At 35.2% G+C, this 20665-nt stretch overlaps 1 protein-coding gene across 7 annotated transcripts in view; it reads right to left on the bottom strand.

The window, feature by feature from the left end:
- ZC3H6 (zinc finger CCCH-type containing 6) overlaps positions 1 to 20665 on the bottom strand; it is a 48279-nt gene that overhangs the window by 21101 nt on the left and 6513 nt on the right. For 4 of the 7 annotated variants that reach the window (XM_036436006.2, XM_036436004.2, XM_036436005.2 and 1 more), the window contains exons 2-4: positions 7186 to 7363; positions 4621 to 4743; positions 720 to 996 (exon numbers count right to left, since the gene is read on the bottom strand). In XM_036436006.2, the coding sequence (XP_036291899.1) occupies positions 720 to 738 (19 nt within the window). In that variant the 5' untranslated portion in view covers positions 739 to 996; positions 4621 to 4743; positions 7186 to 7363. Of the gene's footprint in view, positions 1 to 719; positions 997 to 4620; positions 4744 to 7185; positions 7364 to 20665 lie in introns of those variants that run through there. The other 3 variants (XM_036436009.1, XM_036436007.1, XM_045580985.1) reach the window with 2 other exon arrangements.

Consider the following 20665-nt stretch of genomic DNA (forward strand, 5'->3'; position numbering starts at 1 on the left):
TAGAAACTTCTTTAGATTAGGTTCTTATTTCCAATCTTGATATATGTCCTTATTCCTAAGTACAACTTTGCAGAGCAAAGGTAACCACCATATTTTAAAGCCAAACAAAAGAATAGCTTCCCAGCCCTAGCCAGTCTTGCTCTGTGGTTAAAGCGTCGGGTTGTGGGTTCGATTCCAGTCAAAGGCATGCACCTCAGTTGCAGGTTCAATTCCTGACCTGGTTGGGGCGCACAAGTAATCGATGTGTCTCTCTCACATTGATGTTTCTCTCTCTCCCCATCCTCCCTTACACTCTTTTTAAAAAAATCAATAGAAAAAATATCCTCAGGTGAGGATAAACAAAGAAAGAATAGCTTTCCAGTACTCTGTCTTTACTGGTCTAAAGTATATAAATACTTAGAGCATCAGAGACAACAGAAAAAGGTAGGTTATTTTTTTTTTTTTCAGTATAGTAATATATTGCAGAGAAAAACATAACAGGAAAATTGTTTTATACTTTTATATACTTTTAAAATATTAGGGTATCTTTCGAATTCAAATATTAACATTTCATACAGATTGAAATATTTATAGATTTCTGTCCTCAAGGCCTACAAAATAAAATAAAAATGAATAAACTGATCTTGAGAAAGGGCTAAGAAATGTAATTTTTCACTCCACAGCTACCTATTTTAATAAGGTTGTTACATTCAAAAACAGATTGACAATTTAAAACTTACCTTGCTGAAATCCTTTCATTCTTTGTTTTTTCCCTGGTTCTTTAAAAAATGATGATCCTAAAGCAATACTGGAGGGTTCTTTAGCTTGTCTGTATTGTTTGAGCTGACTGTCAAAATCTTCTTCTGTTTCCTGACTGTAGTTACCGTAGTTGTCGTCACTGTAGTTACCAAAGTTGTCATCACTGTAGGTACTGTACTCACCATATTCTTTACTTTTAAATCTTTTGTTATATTGAGTCCTCCTTGATGTCACGTAGCTTCCTGATATGTGCCCATGCTAAGTGGAAATGGACAACTCACTGTTAGGATTTTTCAGTCACATACAGGAATTGATAGTAACATAAGGCCTCTTTTCTCCCCCCGAAAGTTGGAAGAAAGAAGGAGAGTTATTAGTTCTGCCCTTGATTAGTATTGAGCTAGGACACCATTTAAAAATAAGTTAAAAAGTAAATTGATATTATTAAATTTCATAATGTTCAAAGATCCTTGCTGAGATGTCTTTTGCTTTCCATGCCCCATATCTCAACATTTGTACATATAGGATACTTACGCGAATTGCTGTCATACATGAGTTCTTTCTCAAAAAAAACAAAACAAAAAACAACAACAAAAAACACCCAGAAAAAGTCTTTTTGAAAATAAGGAAAAAATAACTTGGGGGAGAGGTAGAAAAAACATATATATTGTTCTAACATTGAAAAGTTCCAAAACTACATGTTATATTGAATAAATAATGATATGTTTAGACATTTTTCTAAGAAAATATTTGTATCAGAGGTCTAATATTGAAAAATAAATTATTTCCCTAAAAATGGTAGATATATTATAAACTGCTCATTAAGAATTATTTATGACAATACACCTTATTAACTTTATTGCTTCTTTACTAAAGCATGTGAAAACAACACATTTTAGTCCTAGAAGTTTATTTAATGACAGTATTCAAGCCTGCCTCTATTCATTTTATTAGGTCTATCACGTCTTCTGTCAATTTATTTTTATTATAAGCAAAAAAAATTTTAATTACAATCCAAATAAACTCAGTTTATACATTTTAACTGTGATATAAAAATACTGCCCATGCCAGAATACCAATATGTGACTATGAGTTTTTAATAAAATTCAGGAAAATATTAAGTTCATAATTAGAAATAAAAGAAAATATGTAATTAACAATAAAGAAAATCAATTAGCTCATAAATTTTAAGTACTAAAAACATTGTATTAGATTTTTCATTTTTAAGCAGTATTTTTAAAATTTTAAATTTTTTTTTAATTTTAAAATTTATAAATTTCTCAAGTCTAGCACTTCAGAAATTCAGAAAAGAAATCAAAATGGTAGCCAAAAGGCATGGTTTCTGATTTTTTTTAAAGCCAATGAAATAAAACAAAATAATTTTTAAAATTAAGTTAGATTAATTAGTTGAATGGTATCCACATTTCTATTTATAAAAATGTAATAACACTGATGCCTCAATATTTTATTCAATGTTTTATGACTAAAAATTACTTTTAATAGGTGAGTACTAATTTTTCTCTGGAGATTAGATGTTTATCATAAAAACTTTTAAGTCTTAATATTAATTCAATTCTCTTATTTGTCATGGCCTTCTCAAAAATAATCTTCATAGTCCTAGTTTTTAAAATAGAATTATTCCTAGCCTTCACTTTATCTTCTCCCTAGTTTTCACAATGGCAAACATCCTGTCTCAGGGCTCCTTCCGCAGTGGAAGAGTCTCCTGGCTTCCTGAAGGTCAGAGCGCCCAGACTGGCCACAAGCAGCCCCATTCATTCTCTAGGTCCTAGGAGAAAGTCTCCGTAGGCTGCACATGTTCATCATACGAATGAACAAAACACACCAGCAAGGATCCAGCAAGTGTTTTTTAAAACCCAACAGCAAAAAAATAAAAGAAATGAGAAAAACTATTAAATTCTGCCACAGCATACAGTTTATCTGACCACTATGCTGGCTGATTACTAGGCCATCTACACTGCTAGCATGTCTTGTTTCTGCCAAACAGAAGCTGGCCCCTTGGCAATTTCTGTCAACATGAAATAAGGGACCAGCAGGGGAAGATATATTAAGTCCTCTAGTGTTAATATATATTCTACTTTTGGCCTGTAATTTTGTAGATGTTATATCGTTTTTCTTAATTTCTTGGAGTTCTTGAAACAAAAATTCTTGCATCTCTAAGGATATATAATAGTTGATAATAATGACAATAACTATATTGTTTAAGAAAATGAGTCATTTAAAACAAATGTGCTATTGTTTGCATATTACTCTTTTATTAGATAGGAGATATATATATATGTACATATATATTATAAATAAAGTTTATTATGATGTCTTAAAATATTTTGTATTTAAAACACTTCAAATAATTTTTGCACTTAAAGAGGTAGATGTCACAAAATTTATATGTAGAAGTCCTAACCCCAGCATCTCGCAATGTGACTGTACTTGGAGATCAGGCCATTAAAATGGTGATTACGCTGTTAGGATGGACCCTGACCCACTACGACTGGTGAAGAAGAAATTTGGAGACACAGAGAGATACCAGGTTGTGTGATGCACAGAGGGATGACCATGTGAGGACACAATAGCAAGAAGGTGGCCAGACAAAAGGAGAAAGACCTACACAGACCCTTGCCTCAGCCCCAGAGGAAACCACCCTGCTGGCACCTGGCTCTCAGACTTCCAGCCCCCAGTCGGCAAGAAAATAAACTTGGGTTGTTTAATCCACCAGGTCTGTAGTATTTTCTTACGGCAGCCTAAGCACAATAATACATAGTGTATTTTAAAGCATATATCTTGCAAAATATCTTTGCAAAATATCAGAAAGTAAAGAATAAAATTGAAAGTTTAATTTTTTCCCTTTTTAAGAAGCAGTACTTCAAAACTACAATGAATACTACTTCATACCCATTAGGAAAGCTATTATAAAAAGAAAAACCCACAGATAATAACAAGTTTGACAAGGATGTGCAGAAATCAGAAAACCTCATGCATTTTTGGTGGGAATGTAACACGATGAAGCCTTTGTGGGAGACAGGACGGTGGTTTCTCAGAAAATTAAACACAGAATTGTCATATGATCAGAAACTCCATTCCTATAACTAGACTCATGTTCATAGCAGTATTAAAAAGTTAAAACAATCCTGGTGGTCATCAACAGAGGAATTAATATATAATTAATAATCCTCTGTATATGCATGCAATGCAATATTATTTAGCCTTAGAAAGAAATGAAATTCTGACATATGTTGTGCTGCATCATGAATGAACTTTAAAATTTTTTAATAAAAAAAACAATTACTGTATAAACCCACCTATATACGGTACCTAGAATGGGAAAATTCATAGAGATAGAAGGTAGAACAGTGGTTATCAGGAGCTAGGGGAGAGCTAATGAGGTTTTATTGCTTAACTAGAGACTCAGTGCACAGATTCGTGCATGGATGGGGTCCTTTGGCCTGGCCTGCAGCTCTCTGACATGCCCAAGGGGTTCTGATTTAAGAGGGTGCAGGCCAGGCTGAGGGACCCTACCAGTGCATGACCAGGGCCAGAGAGGGACCACAGGAGGGCTCCAGGGCATGTCTGGCCTGTCTGGCCCAGTCACAATTGGCTGGACCCCAGCAGCAAAATAATCTACTGGTTAGAGCATGTGCCCCCTGGTGGCCAGTGTGTGTTATAGCTACCAGTTGAGTGGTCAAACTGGAATGGTTACTTAGGCTTTTACATATATAGATGGAAACACAGTTACTGTTTGGGATAATGAAAAGTTCTCAAAATGTATTATTGTGAATATGCTTAATACTACTGAACTGTATATGTTTACATGGTTAAAACTGTAAATTTTATGTTATGTGTATTTTATTATAATAAAAAAGACAATACCTGAGGAAATGGAATGTCATAATCCCTGTAGAAACCAGTTCTTTTTTTGTGGGAACTTTCTGTATGTCCGACATCTGAATCAAAGCTGTAGTCTGAACTGTCATCACTAGATGGAGAATTATGCTAAAAGAAGAAAAAATAAATACATTACTTGCAAATTAAAGAATATTTAACTAGTAACTAGATAAGCTTATTTCAGTTAGAGGGGCTAACTAATAGATTACATTATCCTAGTAGGTTCTAAAGTATTAATTAAAAATTTCTTGTTCCAAAGGCCACCCCCCAAAAAATTCTCTAAAATTTTCTGAGGGAAAGCATATCTTCCCCTCATCTCAGGGACTTCATGGCAGCATTTTCCTCATCATACTTTTGGCCCAAGGACTTCAAACAGGAAATACTAAATCTCTATATTCTAAAGAAACTTTAGATATAAGATTCTTAAAAGAAATAAAGTTGGTTTCTCGTCACCAAAAAGGTTTCTAGAACATGCATAGCGTATGAATTAATTTATTTTTACCTAAAATAGCTTTAGAGTTTTTATTCTATTGTATAAGTATCCTGAAGCTAAAAGATTCTAAAACATTCTAAATTATAAAATAAATCCAACCCATAAAACTGAAAAGTGAAACAGAAATCACCAGTAATTGATAAAGTGACAAATATCATTCTTCAAGTATGTGTACAATTTCTAAAAAAAAAAAAAAAGAAAAAAGATTTTCATATACATTTTACTTATTTTCTTTCATTTCTATTATACAGAAAGGGCAAATAGCAATATTAAAAATTTTCCTCTAATTTATTCCTTTTTAATGTGCACGAAATAGGGTCACTAGGATAGTACTAAGAAGTAATCATTAACCTGGAATTAGCAATTGGTCTACATTTAAATAGCTGGAAATGCTACTTAAAAGTTATTAGAATTTTAAGTGAAAAGGATGTTATACTTTTTCTTACTTTTTTGGGTACTGTTGGTATCTGTTCAAAGTCTCTGAAAGTGTTCCTTTAATTTTGTTATTTTACTTATTATACACTGGCAGTTTATTTCTTTCAATATGCTGAACTTGATTAGTAAGTACTAAAGTTCAAGTCTAAATTATTGTGTTTTTTATAGAACTCTTTACAAAAAACATTACATCATATCATGGTGAGTGGAAAGGGCAAAAACATATAAACCTAGAACAAATTAATAGGAAACCACTTGGTGAACCCCTTAAATATTCAAATAGTGACAGAAAGAATTTAGGGACTTCAGTGATTTCCCCAAACATGCAATCCTTTTCACAATTTTTGCTTTTGTATTCTCTGGATTTCTTTGGCCAACTATCTTAATTCCCACTTATCCTTCAAGATTTACCACAAATGACCTCCATGTCCAATAGGAAGAGAATGATTTACTAAACAATATAGCGATCAATTAAAATGGTATTTTGGACGATTTTAGAGTAACATAAAAATGTCTATCTATAATATTAGTAAGTGTACTAAATGTAACATCAATTAAACAGTATGTCTCCAACATTAAGGGGAAAAATCACAGAAGAAAAAAGATTTGAAGGAAATATATCAAAATGTTAACAGTGGTTACTCTAGTTAGTTTAATTTTAGGTGGTTTCTTTTTACTTTTATATTTCTGAAGTGTCTTCTTGGAGTAAAGAATTTTTACCTTGGGAAAAAAAGACTTGAATTAAAAAAAAAAAAAAAAAGTTCTTATTGATTTCAGAGAGAGGAAGGGAGAGGGAGAGAGAGAAACATCGATGAGAAACATCTATCGGCCCTGACTGGAAATAGAATGGTGCCCTCAACAAGGTTCACGGGGGACTCTGCCATTTGAAACACCCGTTGGCAGTCTGTTTTCTGGAAGTTCCTTTTACCTTCCCTCTGCTTCATTACACAGTTGCTATTTGTGGGTTAGTCTTATCCATTTGTACTTTTGACATTTGAGGGGATATCTTATTAGTTCATTTTTTGTAGATATTGTTAATAACTTTTTGGCTTTGACAATATCCTAATGGCTTTGTTTTTATGGGGAAAGTTCAGAGTTACAAAAACTACCTGGGTTCTCTGTCAGTACAGTTTTCCTTTCTTCTCCACCCCAGCTCACGTATCTGTTCAGCAGTTTACTGTTTTTTTTTAATAGCATTTGTTTTTCCTGGGTTCACTGCCTCTCTCCTTCCCTTTTCAATGCAATCTCTATAAAGAACACTTGTTACTATAACCCCCAGCACATTACACAGAGACTTCCACAACAACCACATGATACCTGTAAATAAATCAATAAGTGGATGGACAAGGCCAATGCTGTTAATCTGTATCTGTACAGAATGAAACTTTCATTCCCTAAGTTTCAGCATTCTACAAACTTTCATCAACTATCAATAAAAAGATTTATTTTAATTTGAATTAAAAATTATTTTTTAAATCTTTAAGATACTCATGTTAAAATACATTAATCACATAAATAAAAAGATATAATCCATGTCTTATAACAAAATAAGCAATGATTTATTCTTCCTAATTTTCAGTATATTTCATAAAAATTTACTGAAAAAGTAGATTCTAACTAACCTTATGTTTCTCACGTTTTCTCCTTTTGGATTTTTTCTTTTCTCTTTCTTTCTTGTGTTTTTTCCTTGATTTTCTGTAGGCTTTCTCATTTTTCTGTTTATCATCCTCTTCTGCTTCCTGTTGTGTTTCTTCAAATCCTGCATCATCAATTTCACCATCTTCTAATTCACCATCTTCTCTGTAGAAGACAATGAAAATTTTCAAATGTCCATTCTAAAACAAATCTTACAGGAACATTTCCCAAAGAAAATAAGCAGGTGAAAAGAATTTAAATTATTTTAACTTATATCAGGGTTGGCAAACTTTTTCTGTAAATGACCAGATAGTAAATATTTTAAAATTGCAGGCAACATATGGTTTCTGTTGCAAAATTTTCCTTTTATTTTAACAACTCTTAAAAAATGTAAGAAGCAGTCTCAGCAGCCACAGTCTGTCAACTTCTGATTTAGATTAAGATTATTCTCACAAAATAAATGCATGAATGCAGTACCATCCCAAAGTATTACAATAGTTACCATCCACAAAAATACCTAAAATAACTCCAGGAAGGGGTTTTTAACTTAGGGACCTTAGACAGCTAAAAACAGTCCTAATAAAAGAGTATTATGCAAATTGACCATACCTCCACTACACCCACCAGCCATGCCCACAAGCCAATCAGGAGCAAATATGCAAATAAACCCAACCGAGATGGCTGTGGCCACAGAGAGCAGGAGGGAAGAATGGGTTTCCCTGGGAATGGAGGAAGCCAAGCTTTCCGCCTGCCCTTGCCGGCCTATGCTTCCACTTAAGAATACAAAGTTTCAATTATAGAAGATAAATAAATCCAAACAGAAATGGTGGCAGTCACGGAGCTGGAAAGAGCAGGAGGCTAGGGTTGCCCCTGGCGATGGAGGAAGCCATGCTTCTGAAGCCCTGCCGTGGCCTCCACTCCAAGCTACTAAGCTTCAATTACAGAAGATACATAAATCCCAACAGAAATGGCTGCTGCCATGGAGCAAGCAGAAGGCTTGGCTCCACTCTAGGCTACAAAGTTTCAACTGTAGAAGATAAATAAATCCCATATGCCAGAATCTCCACTTGGGTCGCCATGGGGCATGGCCAGCCTGCAAATCACCGCAGGCCCCTCGCCCAGGCCACCCCACACCTCAAGGGAACCTCCACCCTGATCTGGGTCACCCTGCAGGGCAAACCAGCTGGCCCTCACCTATGAACCAGGCTTCTATCCTACCCAACAAGAGAGTAATATGCAGATTGACCATCACTCCAACACACAAGATGGCTGCCACCATGTGGTCAAAGATCCTGCCATCCATGTGGACACAAGATGGCCACCACAAGATGGCCAGCAGCATTTGTTTTTTGAATGATAAAAATGTTCTAAAATTAGACAGTGGTAATGGTTATACAACTCTGAATATCCTAAAAATCAGTGCATACTTTATTTTTTTATTTTTTATTTTTTAAAATATATTTTATTGATTTTTCACAGAGAGGAAGGGAGAGAGATAGAGAGCTAGAAACATCGATCAGCTGCCTCCTGCACACCCCCTACCGGGGATGTGCCTGCAACCAACGTACATGCCGACTGGAATCGAACCTGGGACCTTTCAGTCCACAGACCGACGCTCTACCATTGAGCCAAACCGGTTTCGGCAAAAATCAGTGAATACTTTAAATGGGTGAATTCGGTCTCAATAAAGCTGTCATTTAAAAAAATTATAATCACATAAAAAAGGTTTATCTCCTGATTTAAATATGTGGATTGAAGACAACTGGAGGAAATCATAGCATACTGTGGTGTACTAATAAACTAAAGACGAATTGGTCAATGCTCTTACTGCCCCTGATATGTTCCTATTTTGAGGTCATTATTCACTAAATTATCATAAACTGAAGTGCCTCGATAGAGGAATCTACTTTTTTCCATTCTGGTTTTGTTGACTAGTAAAATAAATGAACTAGAGCCATTCAGTGTTACCTCCACAGGCAGTTTCTGCTTCTTCATGCTGCCTAGAGACTCCTGTTACAAACTATAGGTCAGAAGCTGTATATTTGGAAGAAATACAAAATTCTCACTAAAAGGCGTTACTGGTACTCCTGATGGATGATACTACACAGACACTACTCATGAATATGAGCTTCTTGGGATAAGTTGTATGATCATAAGAACATCTCCCAGAATATCCCAAGCGACTGTGAGAGGATATCCAGGACCTCTTCACAGCCTGGGAGCAGACATTAGAATAGACTGCTTATCCTATGACCAACAGAACACAAATTTCCTAAGTGTTTGAAACTATGTCCTGATCCAACGTCCTCTCTCCCTTCCTAAGGATGATAGGCAGGTGAGCTGCTCTTCCCGTCTCCACATTCTATACAGTCAGGCCCAACCACAGGTGACCTGAGCCTTGGCGGAGCACCCTGTGATCCTCCAGAGTATGGAAGACAGGAGGTCCTGGAGGTGCCATTGTAAGACTCCTACCCACATCCCTGCTTTATGGAGGCTGCTTTAAGGCAGGTTGTCATCCACCTTGCCAGTGCCTTACACCACCGCTCAGGCTAAAAAAACTGCTTAGCTACAGTATGGAAACTGTTTCTCATGTCACCTATGACATTCTGGCCTCTTGGGGGTCAGTATTCTCCTGCTGGTTGAGGGACATGAGGAGCTAACAATGCTGATTGAGAATGCCCTATGTAAGTAATGAACTGGCTGAACTTGTCAGCAGGCTTCACAGAAAACTTGCTTGAGTTTCCTAGGCTTTGCCTGCACCTTCCCCGATCTTCTCCCTCAACCTGTATAGCTCATATGGGACCCTCTTGATTAAGCTTTGACCCAACTTTCTACCATACTAGGTACTCCCCCTTAAGGAATACTGGGGCCATGGAAGAGCTACCTGGCATGTCTTTGCGATTTTATGTTTATCCCTAACTGGCCCTTGAACACTTATGTCCTAAGTGGCTTGCTGTATTTGTTTCAGAAAACATTTCCCTTTACAAACCACCAGCGGTAAAATCTGGATATCTATAGCCTCCAAAGCATTTTTGCCTTTATCATTTATCCAATATATTTTGACACCTGAAATGTATCTGTTGGTTGAAACTCAGCTTATCCTTTTTTACAATCTAAAGCCATGGCAATTTTTACTTGGCTTGTTTTACTCCTTGAGCCAATCTTAGCATTTGTCAAAGCCTCAACCCAAATACATATTCTTTCAGGAATGGGACTTGGTACAAGTAATTTTTGTTTTTACAACTGAATGTGGCTCTTCTAGTCATTTCCTGAATCGACATGCTTACTCATATTTGCGTCATCAAAATTTAATTTACCTATACAAGTAACACTTATATGTAACATGTAATAATTAGACATTTATAGATAGTTCTTTCCCATGTCCTCCAGGAGGCCATGCTTCTCTGGGAGTATCTAAAAAGACAGTGATTTCTCTGGAGGAAAAAAGTTATTCCCTTTATGCTAGAATCACGAGGGCTCCATTTTCAACTATGGGAGACATATAACTTGGAAATTTATAAAAAATGTGCTACTAACATTGAAGGTCTGGGCTGGAGGGTGGGGACAGGCTGGGACAAGTCAATGTGGGAAAAGGGGACAGATATAATACTTTCAACAACAGAGAATTAAAGAATAAATAAAAATAAAAGCATGGAACATACAATTCTGTAAAAACACAGATAATAAATGACTAATGATAATAAATGATTGTTACTGGTTTATGTATTCCCCCCCAAAAAGTTACTAACACTGACTGTAAAGGTAAATAATACTGTAAAGCCCTAGCAGTACAACAAACTAAAGTCATTGCTCCAAGTAATTGTAGGTAATAGCGTAGCCCTAGATCCTGCTGCCCACGGAGTAATGAATGCCACACGGGAAGTTGACCGATCTATACTCAAACTAAAAGAAAAGAGAATGTGGCCATCAAAAGTGGACTCTGAAGGAGTCTTAAGATCTGGTCAAAGTGAGAGATTCTTCAGTTATCACTCTAAAATGCCTTCCAGCTTCTCCTTATAATAGTTGTGGCTGCTCCTACTTCTCCTCCAATGCCTGGTCTCCAGAGTCAGACATGCTACTGCACAGATGCTATTTCATCAAATGGCACAAAATTTTATTTTGCAACACAAGGAAAACAAAGGGATTCTGATATTTAGTCAAGCTAAATACCAAGCAAGGTCTCTGATAACAACTTCCACAGAGATCATAACCCACATAGCAGTGAACCTGTAACTGCTGCTCTGTGTGGGTAGGACTAAGGGGTGGGGCAGTGGCAGTTAAAATAAAACTCTGCCTAGTTCCCCAGCATGTGTACACAAAAGTTTTAACTATAGATCCCTGAGCATCACAGACAACTCTCACAAACTTCAAACTATCTCTATAAAGCAATGCCTGTGCTTTTGTGAAATAAGCAGGAAAAAAGGGAAGAATTTCTAGTTCCTAAATGGATCAATCATAACTTAACACCTAGAATTCCTCCCACTATGTAATACACTTTTCATTCTCCTGTTATTCTCTCCCCTTTCAGCACATAGAAACACACTAAACTCATTTCTTACTCAGCAAAGATAAAAAAAGAAAAAAAGAAAAAAGAAAGCTGTGATGGAGTTTCATTCTTCCTTGAAAGCTAACTATAGAGCCTTTTATTGAACAAAGTATAAAATATATAAATCAGTTAAAATTCTAAAGATTAAGATGATGCTGAGATTAAGATAAGTTTTCAGAGGGTCATGCTAAAACCCTGGACTAATTCTTAGATGTGAGCTGCAAACTTGGCTCTGCATTTCAAGAAACAAGGATTTGGTGTAAGACAAAAGTGCTCCCAGGACAAAAAACCCAGACTGCTTATTCAAGAGAATCACAATTTTTTTGTGGGATTGAGATCAGAGAAATATTTGTCCTAAATTTTCATGAAGACACTATTATCTGGCACAATGGATACTATAGATAGTGTCCATATAGTCAACTCAATAGCTTATGACTTATAGCATGCTCCAATGTGAAAAACATGGTGCACAGTCCCATAGAGAAAAAGCAATTAATTGAAGAAATAAAGTAATATTGTTCAATACACAGTGCCCCACGTCCTGATTTAATCCAGGGATGAAATCCACAACTGGAGAAGTGATTTTCAAAAACTATGTATATAAGAATTTTCTGTCAGAAAAAAAAGCCATAAATTCATTTAGAAAATATTTATTCATCACCTCAGTTGGGATACAATGGCAAACAAGAAAGAGACATGGTTTTCTCTAATAAAGTTTTCAATTTGTGGTGGAGGTGACAGACAGACAGACATCAAAGAATCACAAAAATAAAGTAACAACCATACAAGTATATGAAGAAGGTAAATAGTGCTACAAATACACACAGTAGGGGAAAGTCTGGAAGCTCTCCCTGAGGAAGACACAAATGAACTGAGATGTAGAGTTAGCCTGAGAGACAAGGGTGGGCCTCAGGCAAACAGGAAATATGATGAACAAAATTTCTGTGTAGAACTGAGACAGGAACCAAGATAAGGCAAGTATCACGGGCTCATAAAGAAAAGGGGGGAGGCTGATTCAAAAGAATGCTGAAGTTACAGGTGGCTCTGGATCACACACAGCTTTGAGCAGCCTGAGAAAATGAGGAAGCACTGAAGAGTTTTCAGGAAAGAAGGTGATGCAGTTAGGCTTCCATTCTGACTGAAAGTGAAAAACAGACCTAGAGAAAACAAACAGGTGCAGGGAATCAGTTCAGACACACTATAGTAATCCGGTGAAAGCCCACAATGGAATGTACTATTATACATGGAGAACCTGATGTTAGCCACACCCACTGTCACTAATGAGAATGCTTTTCCCCTAACAGTGTTGAGGCAGAAAAATTCATTGAAAACAAGTAATACTGAGAAATCAATAGGCCCGTGTTCGGCAAACTGGGGCTCAGAGCCACAAGCAGCTCCTTGGCCCCTTGAGTGTGGCTCTTCCACAAAATATCATGGCCTGGGCGAGTCTATTTTGAGGAAGTGGCGTTAGAAGAAGTTTAAGTTTAAAAAATTTGGCTCTCAAAAGAAATTTCAATCATTGCACTGTTGATATTTGGCTCTGTTGACTAATGAGTTTGCCAACCACTGCAATAGGCTATTATCCTTCAGACAATCCTCCGTGAATATTTCAAACATCCCCATAATTTATACCTTTAAAATGTTACTTCATTATGTCTACTGAGGCCATTCTTTTTAAGAGTCAAGATTTTCCTTAAAAATAGGCTATGAATGAATAATGAATTTATTTTCTATATCCTAGCAGTACATAATAACAATCATTTCAGTCTCAAAAATGTCAAAGTATGTGTGTATATATTCATATGTCTATACATAGATGTGTACAGATACATATATATGTATGTATAGGTAATGAATGTATTAGTAATGTGCTAATGAAACATCTAAATTCAAGCAATGTAGCCCTCTGATGAACTAACTTCCAAGTATAAATTTGGTACAGAGTACACCATGAAGTTATAAAAGACCTCTGAACAAAGAAAAGGAGTCTTCAGAGGGAGATTTATGTTTTTATTTAAACACACTTTCAGAAAATAAAAATGATTAAGAACAAATGAACTATACATACATTCAAATGAAGACCTTGAAAATGGGCAAAACCAAAAGAACAAAAAGAATAAAAATAATAAATATAAGGGCAGAAATCAACAAAATAAAGATAAAAAAAAAAAGATAGCAGATGTAAATAAAGCTTCAGGATATTTTTTAGAGGCAGATTCATCACTCACTATCCCGTATCAGCTGGTCTCAATAGCCCTGCAGTCACTCTAATATAGACATGAACAAAAGAAATGTAAATGATGCCATTTTATCTATGTCTTTTTTTTTTTTTTAAAAGAGGACAAGTTAACTTCGCTGTTTTCCCAACAAAGGCCAAATACTGCCTGGAACAAAACCTTTAAAAAACTTGGGCTGTTGGAGGATCATGTATCCATGACTTTAACAAATAATTTAAAAACAATGCTCAATAATTTTTAGTCTACATATTTTATTATCTAATTCTTTTACTATCTATCTATCTTTGATTCCAGCTATTGTGTTCATAATAAAATAATTCTGAAGTTACATCTCAATAAAAAAACAAACTAGCGTGATAATTAACAATTATTGCACTTCCTATTCTGTCAGCTATGTTGTTGGATCAGTTTATTTCATCATCATGTGAAATCTATGAAATACTATTATTATCCCAATTAACAAGGCACAAAAAAGGAGGCAAAGAGCTGAACTAAGAACTAGCAGATGTCACAGCTAGAATCCAAACCCAGACACTTGATTTCTAGACCCATCATCTTAACCATGTTGCTTTATTAGCTACACACGTTTGTTCTCCGGAAGAACTTGCAAATAGCCCAAACACTTCACAGTAGCTGATATAAAGATTTAAGAACCTCACCAACTGGTAGGCAGAATATAGGGCTGTATACTGTAAAATTCTTTCCACATTTTTATATGTTAAAATTTTTCATAATAAAATATCAGGAAAAGAAAATTTCACCGATTCAGCATTTAGGTGTTATTTTAAGAGATGATACAAAGAACTGTTAAAATCTGAAAGTTGCATTTCTAACATGCAAAAGTAAATGTGAGTTACTTCAATTCCACAGGAGTTATTTTAATGACTGTCAGGAAATAGAAGCTACCAGACTAGCCTGTTAGATTGTCAAAATTTTTATTATACAGATTTTTTTAAAAAGAGGTAACAATATTTAAATGATGCAGAGATGGAAAATTGGTCTCTCTACTTCATTTCAGATCTCAGACAAGTTTATCAAGAGTGGTGCAGGGTAGGTGAAAGTCTATTAGGTGAAGGCCTCCACATCCAAATAAGAAAAGGGAAAGAAAAGGGGAATGCTGGAAAAAATAAAAATTCTGTTTTTATTAAGATTTGCTATTTAATTAAAACAAAACCGGGCTAAGCACCAATATCCAGATAAGAGTGGAATACTAATGAGGCTGCCAGAATAGCAATTTTCACCTAAAGTTAAAGATTCAAACAAACAAACAAAAAAATAACACACACACACCATCACCACCATCACCACCACCACTACCACCACCAAAAACAACCCCAAAACAAACCCTTTAATGAGGGCTTAGGGTTCTGGCAAAGTGAAGTCACCTATAACTGGAAATTAAAGTAGGAATGTTAAACAAAAACAATAATAAAAGATTTCTTAAAAGGACGAATTAATGTTTTAAATTCATGGCATGTTAAAACTGAATACTTAAGACATTCATAGTAGGAAATGTTCTACAATAGAAAGGGAAAAGATCTGGGTTCAAGTCTTACTTCCCAGTTTTATACTCCCTTGAACTTGAACAAATTATCTCACACTCAATACTCAAGTTCCTCATCTAAAATGAGACTAACCAATTTACCATTTCAGATTAAGGATTAAGATGGTTAATCACTTATCACTATATCTAGCAGACAGTCCTCAACTAAAATTTCCTTTTGTGATTTACTTGAAATAGATGCATTTGAATAAAATGGGTATGCTACAGTTACTTTCATTGAAATTGGGGAAGATTATAAATCCAAGAGACATGGATTCTAAGGGGAAATTGCCCATATTTTCCTTCAGAAAAATAAATAACAAATTACCAAAACAAGGCAAAGCAAAAAGGAAGCTGGAGTGCACCAAGTTTGAAGACTGTTCATGAGGGCATTTCTGCTTTTCCTACAGTGTGTATCAAAGCTCCCATATTTCTAAAGTCTCCTTAATGTAACAAAATACAAGATGGAATGTAGCACCTAGTGTCAGAGTGGCAATGGTGACAACAGACATTCATGATGACCCAAAGTAACTTAAAAAATGATAAAACAGTACTATCGATATTTAGTAAGATAGGAAGGCACACCAAGTATTTTATTTACAAAGAGTCCCTTTGAAAATATTTAAATAAAATTGGCTGCCGATAAATGTTAATTCCCCAACCCCATTCAAATGCCAGAAGAAAAATTAAGCATTTTAGAATATAGTCTTAAATTTGTACATTTGATATCATGAAGGAAAAGCATTCATACCTCAAACAGCCTTTATGCCATACTCAGAGACTGTTACATGACTCAAAACTGTTAACTCACTTACCATAGTTCTTTTAAAAATATATATATTTTTATTGCTTTCAGAGAGGGAGAGGGAGAAATAGAAACATGAGTGTTGAAAATCATTGATCGGCTGCCTCCTGCATGTCCTACATTGAGAATCAAACACAAAACCTGGGCATGTGCCCTTGACTGGAATCAAACCCAGGACCCTTCAGTCCACAGGCTGACGCTCTATTCACTAAGCCAAACCAGCAAGGGCCATAGGTTTTTGTTGTTTGTTGTTTTTTGAGACATTTAAATGTTTCTTTTAATATTTCATATATTATCTGTGATATCTCACTGAGCTAAAATTCACTTACTTTCATTTCCTTTCAGTTCCTCCTCTTAATTTAGGCTCTTCAGTATAGACTGCAGAAACTAGAAATTTAACAGAAACAAATCCCAGCAAATAAAATACCTTGAGAATTTGAAAGCCAGAAAGCAATCTTCTAGGTATGATGTCAAACAAAAGTTGAAAAAGTTTTGAAGGATGAATCTACAATGAGCTGAGTGAAATTGCCTCTGATCCAATATCTAAAAAGGGCCCTTGGTCTATAAGTGTCTAACTTCCCAAATTAACTGATACCAGATTAACTATGAGGTACTGGGGCTTTACGATTTGGGGAGTGTGATAGTATTTTTTTAAAAAGATGCTCTAAAATTAGGCTTTGGCTTAAGTATCGAGCTAAAGCATGTTTCTCCATTGTGCCTTGGCAGGCTTCGAGTCACTTCTGGTGTCCCTGAATGTGACGTGATCAGGGATAACATGACATTAGGTAAGTATTATCCAATCAGGGTAACAAGGTCATATATAAGAAAGCCATGTCATTTGAATTCCCTGTTAGTACCTGCATATTCATTTTCTAAGTTAAGAAGATATTTTAGGTACAACTTAGAATGAGAATCTCCTTGTGTGCTTTATCTATTGATATATTGACAATTTACCACTTAGATAAGTATAAATGTATACCGATACAAGAAAAAAAGGTTGCAATTAATGATGATTATAAGGGCTACTTTTCTGCCCTGGCCAGTGTGGGTCAGTTGGTTGAGCATTGACTGGCACACCGAAAGATATTGGGTTTGGTTCCTGGCCAGGGCACAATAAAGTAACAATTTTCAAACAATCAAATAAAAAAGAGTAATAATACTGATAGATTATGACTTCAGGAAAAATATTGTATCCTTTTAAAGATAAAAAATGATTAAAAATTTAAATGACATATACAGAGCAAAATAATAAATTTTGTCATAATTCTAACTTTGTTCTATTATTTGGCATAGTAGTATTCATAACATTCAAGAAAATAACTTCTAAAGATGATGTTTAATTTTTAATTACTTAACTCCATAAATCTTTCCAGAAAAAAATCCTATTTGGGAATTCTTATCTTTTATGTGTGAATTAAAAACATAATATTAACATTGTTACTGCAAAATTTCATGAGAAAAAACTTTAAAGTCATGTGAAACATAATCATCTTTCCTCCAGATATTTAAAAATATATATAAAAAAGAAAGTATTAGTAAAAAAGGTTCCCCCAACTATTTTGTATTACAATATTAGTTGAAATGAACCTCTATTCAGGATCTATCATGTGCACTACAGCAATCTCAGAAGCAACCTAGAAACCTAGCAATAGGCAGTGTTGAAAATTATTGTTACTCTACTGTCATGCCCTATTTTTAAAATTAGACCACAACTTTTATAACAAATTATAATAATTTGAAGAATATTTAAGATTTATTAACTATTCCAGAAATTTAATATATGATGATGATGATAGCTTCAGCCCCAGCTTTGGTCAAATACTGGCTTTCACACTTGGACATTAGGCATTTAAAAGTGTATATTTGGTGCAATATATTTATACAGTGAAAAGATGTAGGTATTACTTAAATTATTCACTTTCATTTTTATTTGCTTACCCAAACTATAATCTTTAAACAGACTCCTATGTTGTCCAAGGGTAGAAATCAACCCACAACCTTCTTTATGAGCTAGTGTATGTTATAAAGAACGCAAACCCACACATGTATCAGTGATCTAACAATATTTGTCAGTTCTTCTGATCCTCTATGCATTTTCAATGAATTCCCTTAACAAACTGAAAGTTGTGTTTTTTATAGCTAAATATTTGCAGATTTGTTAGTTATTCCATATTCTCTTGAATTATATGAAAAATTCATATTCTTTATAAATTCAATTTTTAATGTTTTAGATTCAGAAAAGTGCTGTCATATAAGATGAATTTATAATGACTAGGATGAAATTACCTGTGATCAAATAACACCTCAAAAAAAACCCCAAACCACTTAAATGTCCAAAACCTAACCCAGCATCTGATAGTAGGTTTACTATCATTAGGAGGCAATGGAAGCAACAGAGAAGACTGAAACCGAATGCCACACACAGACTATAATTCCCACTCAGCTGTTTAGTCACCTTGGACAAGTTATTTACCCTCTGAATTGTATCCTAAACTATAAAATGAAGATATTAATATTGTCATATGGACCAATTGAATTAAGTATGTGAATTATAAACAACAGTATATGTAAAATACTGAGTATCCTGAGTTCTAAACCTAAGTTTTTCATTTTGCTATCAATTTTATAATAGCTATAGGCCCATTGCCGGAAGATCCTGCAAGAATAGGGCTTCCAGTGGCCAGAGTGAAGCAGAGAAGGAAGTGAAGCCCACCGAGGCAGGCCTCCCTCCTGCCATTGCCGCCCTGCGCTTCCCCTCCCGCCGCTGCCCTGCTTTCCAAGTTCCCTCTCTCTTCCTTCTAAGCTGTCTTCAGTCTTCCGTGCCTGCATATGCAAATTAACCATCTTTGCTGGGCTAATTTGCATACTCACTCTGATTGGCTGGTGGGTGTAGTGGAGTGATGGTCAATTTGCATGTTTCTCTTTTATTAGTGTAGATTATTGATTTTCACAATTGTTTTATGTATAATTTAAATGATAATTAATTTAGGACTCCTTTTAACAACTCTGTGGAATTTGCTTTAGACATTTCTTTGCCACTCAAGAATGTGGCTTTGATTTGTTAAAGTTTAAGTATTAAAACAGTTCATTTAAAGAGTTAAGCTATGAACTTATATTATAAAGAAAAGTAACATATATAATTTTATAATAGAGAAAAGTTGCTCTGTGCAAGAGAAATAATAATCGATTGAAATTGCTTTCATTAATGTCATCCAATAACTACTGTCTGGGTTGGTACATGGCATCAGCAGTCAAGTATATCTTCCAGGACAGAAACACCTGAAAAAGATTGGAAATAAGAATGCCCTCAGGTCCTGGTCAGTGTGCAGCTCAAGATTGCTGGTTCAATTCCCAGTCAAGAGCACACACCTGATTTGAGGGCTACATCCCCAGCAGGGATATGCAGGAGGCAGCCAATCAATGCTCTGACATCAATGTTTCTCTCTCCCCCTTCCTTCCTCTCTCTCTGAAAATCGATGAAAATATTTTTTAAAATGCCCTCAGTTCAACCATAAACCAAAATAAGATGAACCAGAATGGAGATTAGAAAGTCAGAAACACAGAACCAAGTAAAAATATGACTAAAATTTAAGATATTAACATGCAATGCAAAGACCTTTATCTGTTAGAAATGAGGATTGGTTAGTAATGAAAGTGATGAAAAGGAAACATGGAAAGACAAATGTGGCCAATGCCCAGGGAAGCATTGCCTAGCCCAGTGGTTGGCAAACTCATTGGTCAACAGAGCCAAATAATTAACAGTACGACAATTGAAATTTCTTTTAAGAGCCGAAAACTGACTTCTGCGCATGGGCCACGAAGTTTCAATTGCACTGTACGTGCGCACCCTGTATTTTGTGGAAGAATCACACTCAAAGAGCTGCATGTGGCTCTCGAGCCCGCGAGCCGCAGTTTGCCCACCATTGGCCTAGGAGTGAGGATATCCTGTAAGGCAGATGGGAGCAAGAATCTACTTGGTAGATATAAGATGGAAATATCACTTTATCTGAGCCTAATGACATTTAAAATCATAGTCATTTATAATCGACTGCCTTGTTTTAACCCCATGCTCTTGTTTATTAGGCAACTTTTAATAATTAAGTTTTTCAAATATTCTACATGAAGAGAATATACTTCCTTATACAAGTTTGAGCTCTGGAATTAGATTGAGTTCCCACTGATTTACTTTGTGACCTTGGAAAATTTAGCAATCTCATACTATCTGTTTCTTCATTTGCAAAGATGGAGACTACTTCCGTGGGTTGTTGTTAAGATTAAAATAAATAATTCATGTAAAGCACTCTCATACACTAAGCACCAAATAAATGTTAGCTAT

Source organism: Pipistrellus kuhlii, unplaced genomic scaffold (genome assembly GCF_014108245.1).
Source record: "Pipistrellus kuhlii isolate mPipKuh1 unplaced genomic scaffold, mPipKuh1.p scaffold_m20_p_13, whole genome shotgun sequence".
Classification (NCBI taxonomy): Eukaryota; Metazoa; Chordata; class Mammalia; order Chiroptera; family Vespertilionidae; genus Pipistrellus; species Pipistrellus kuhlii.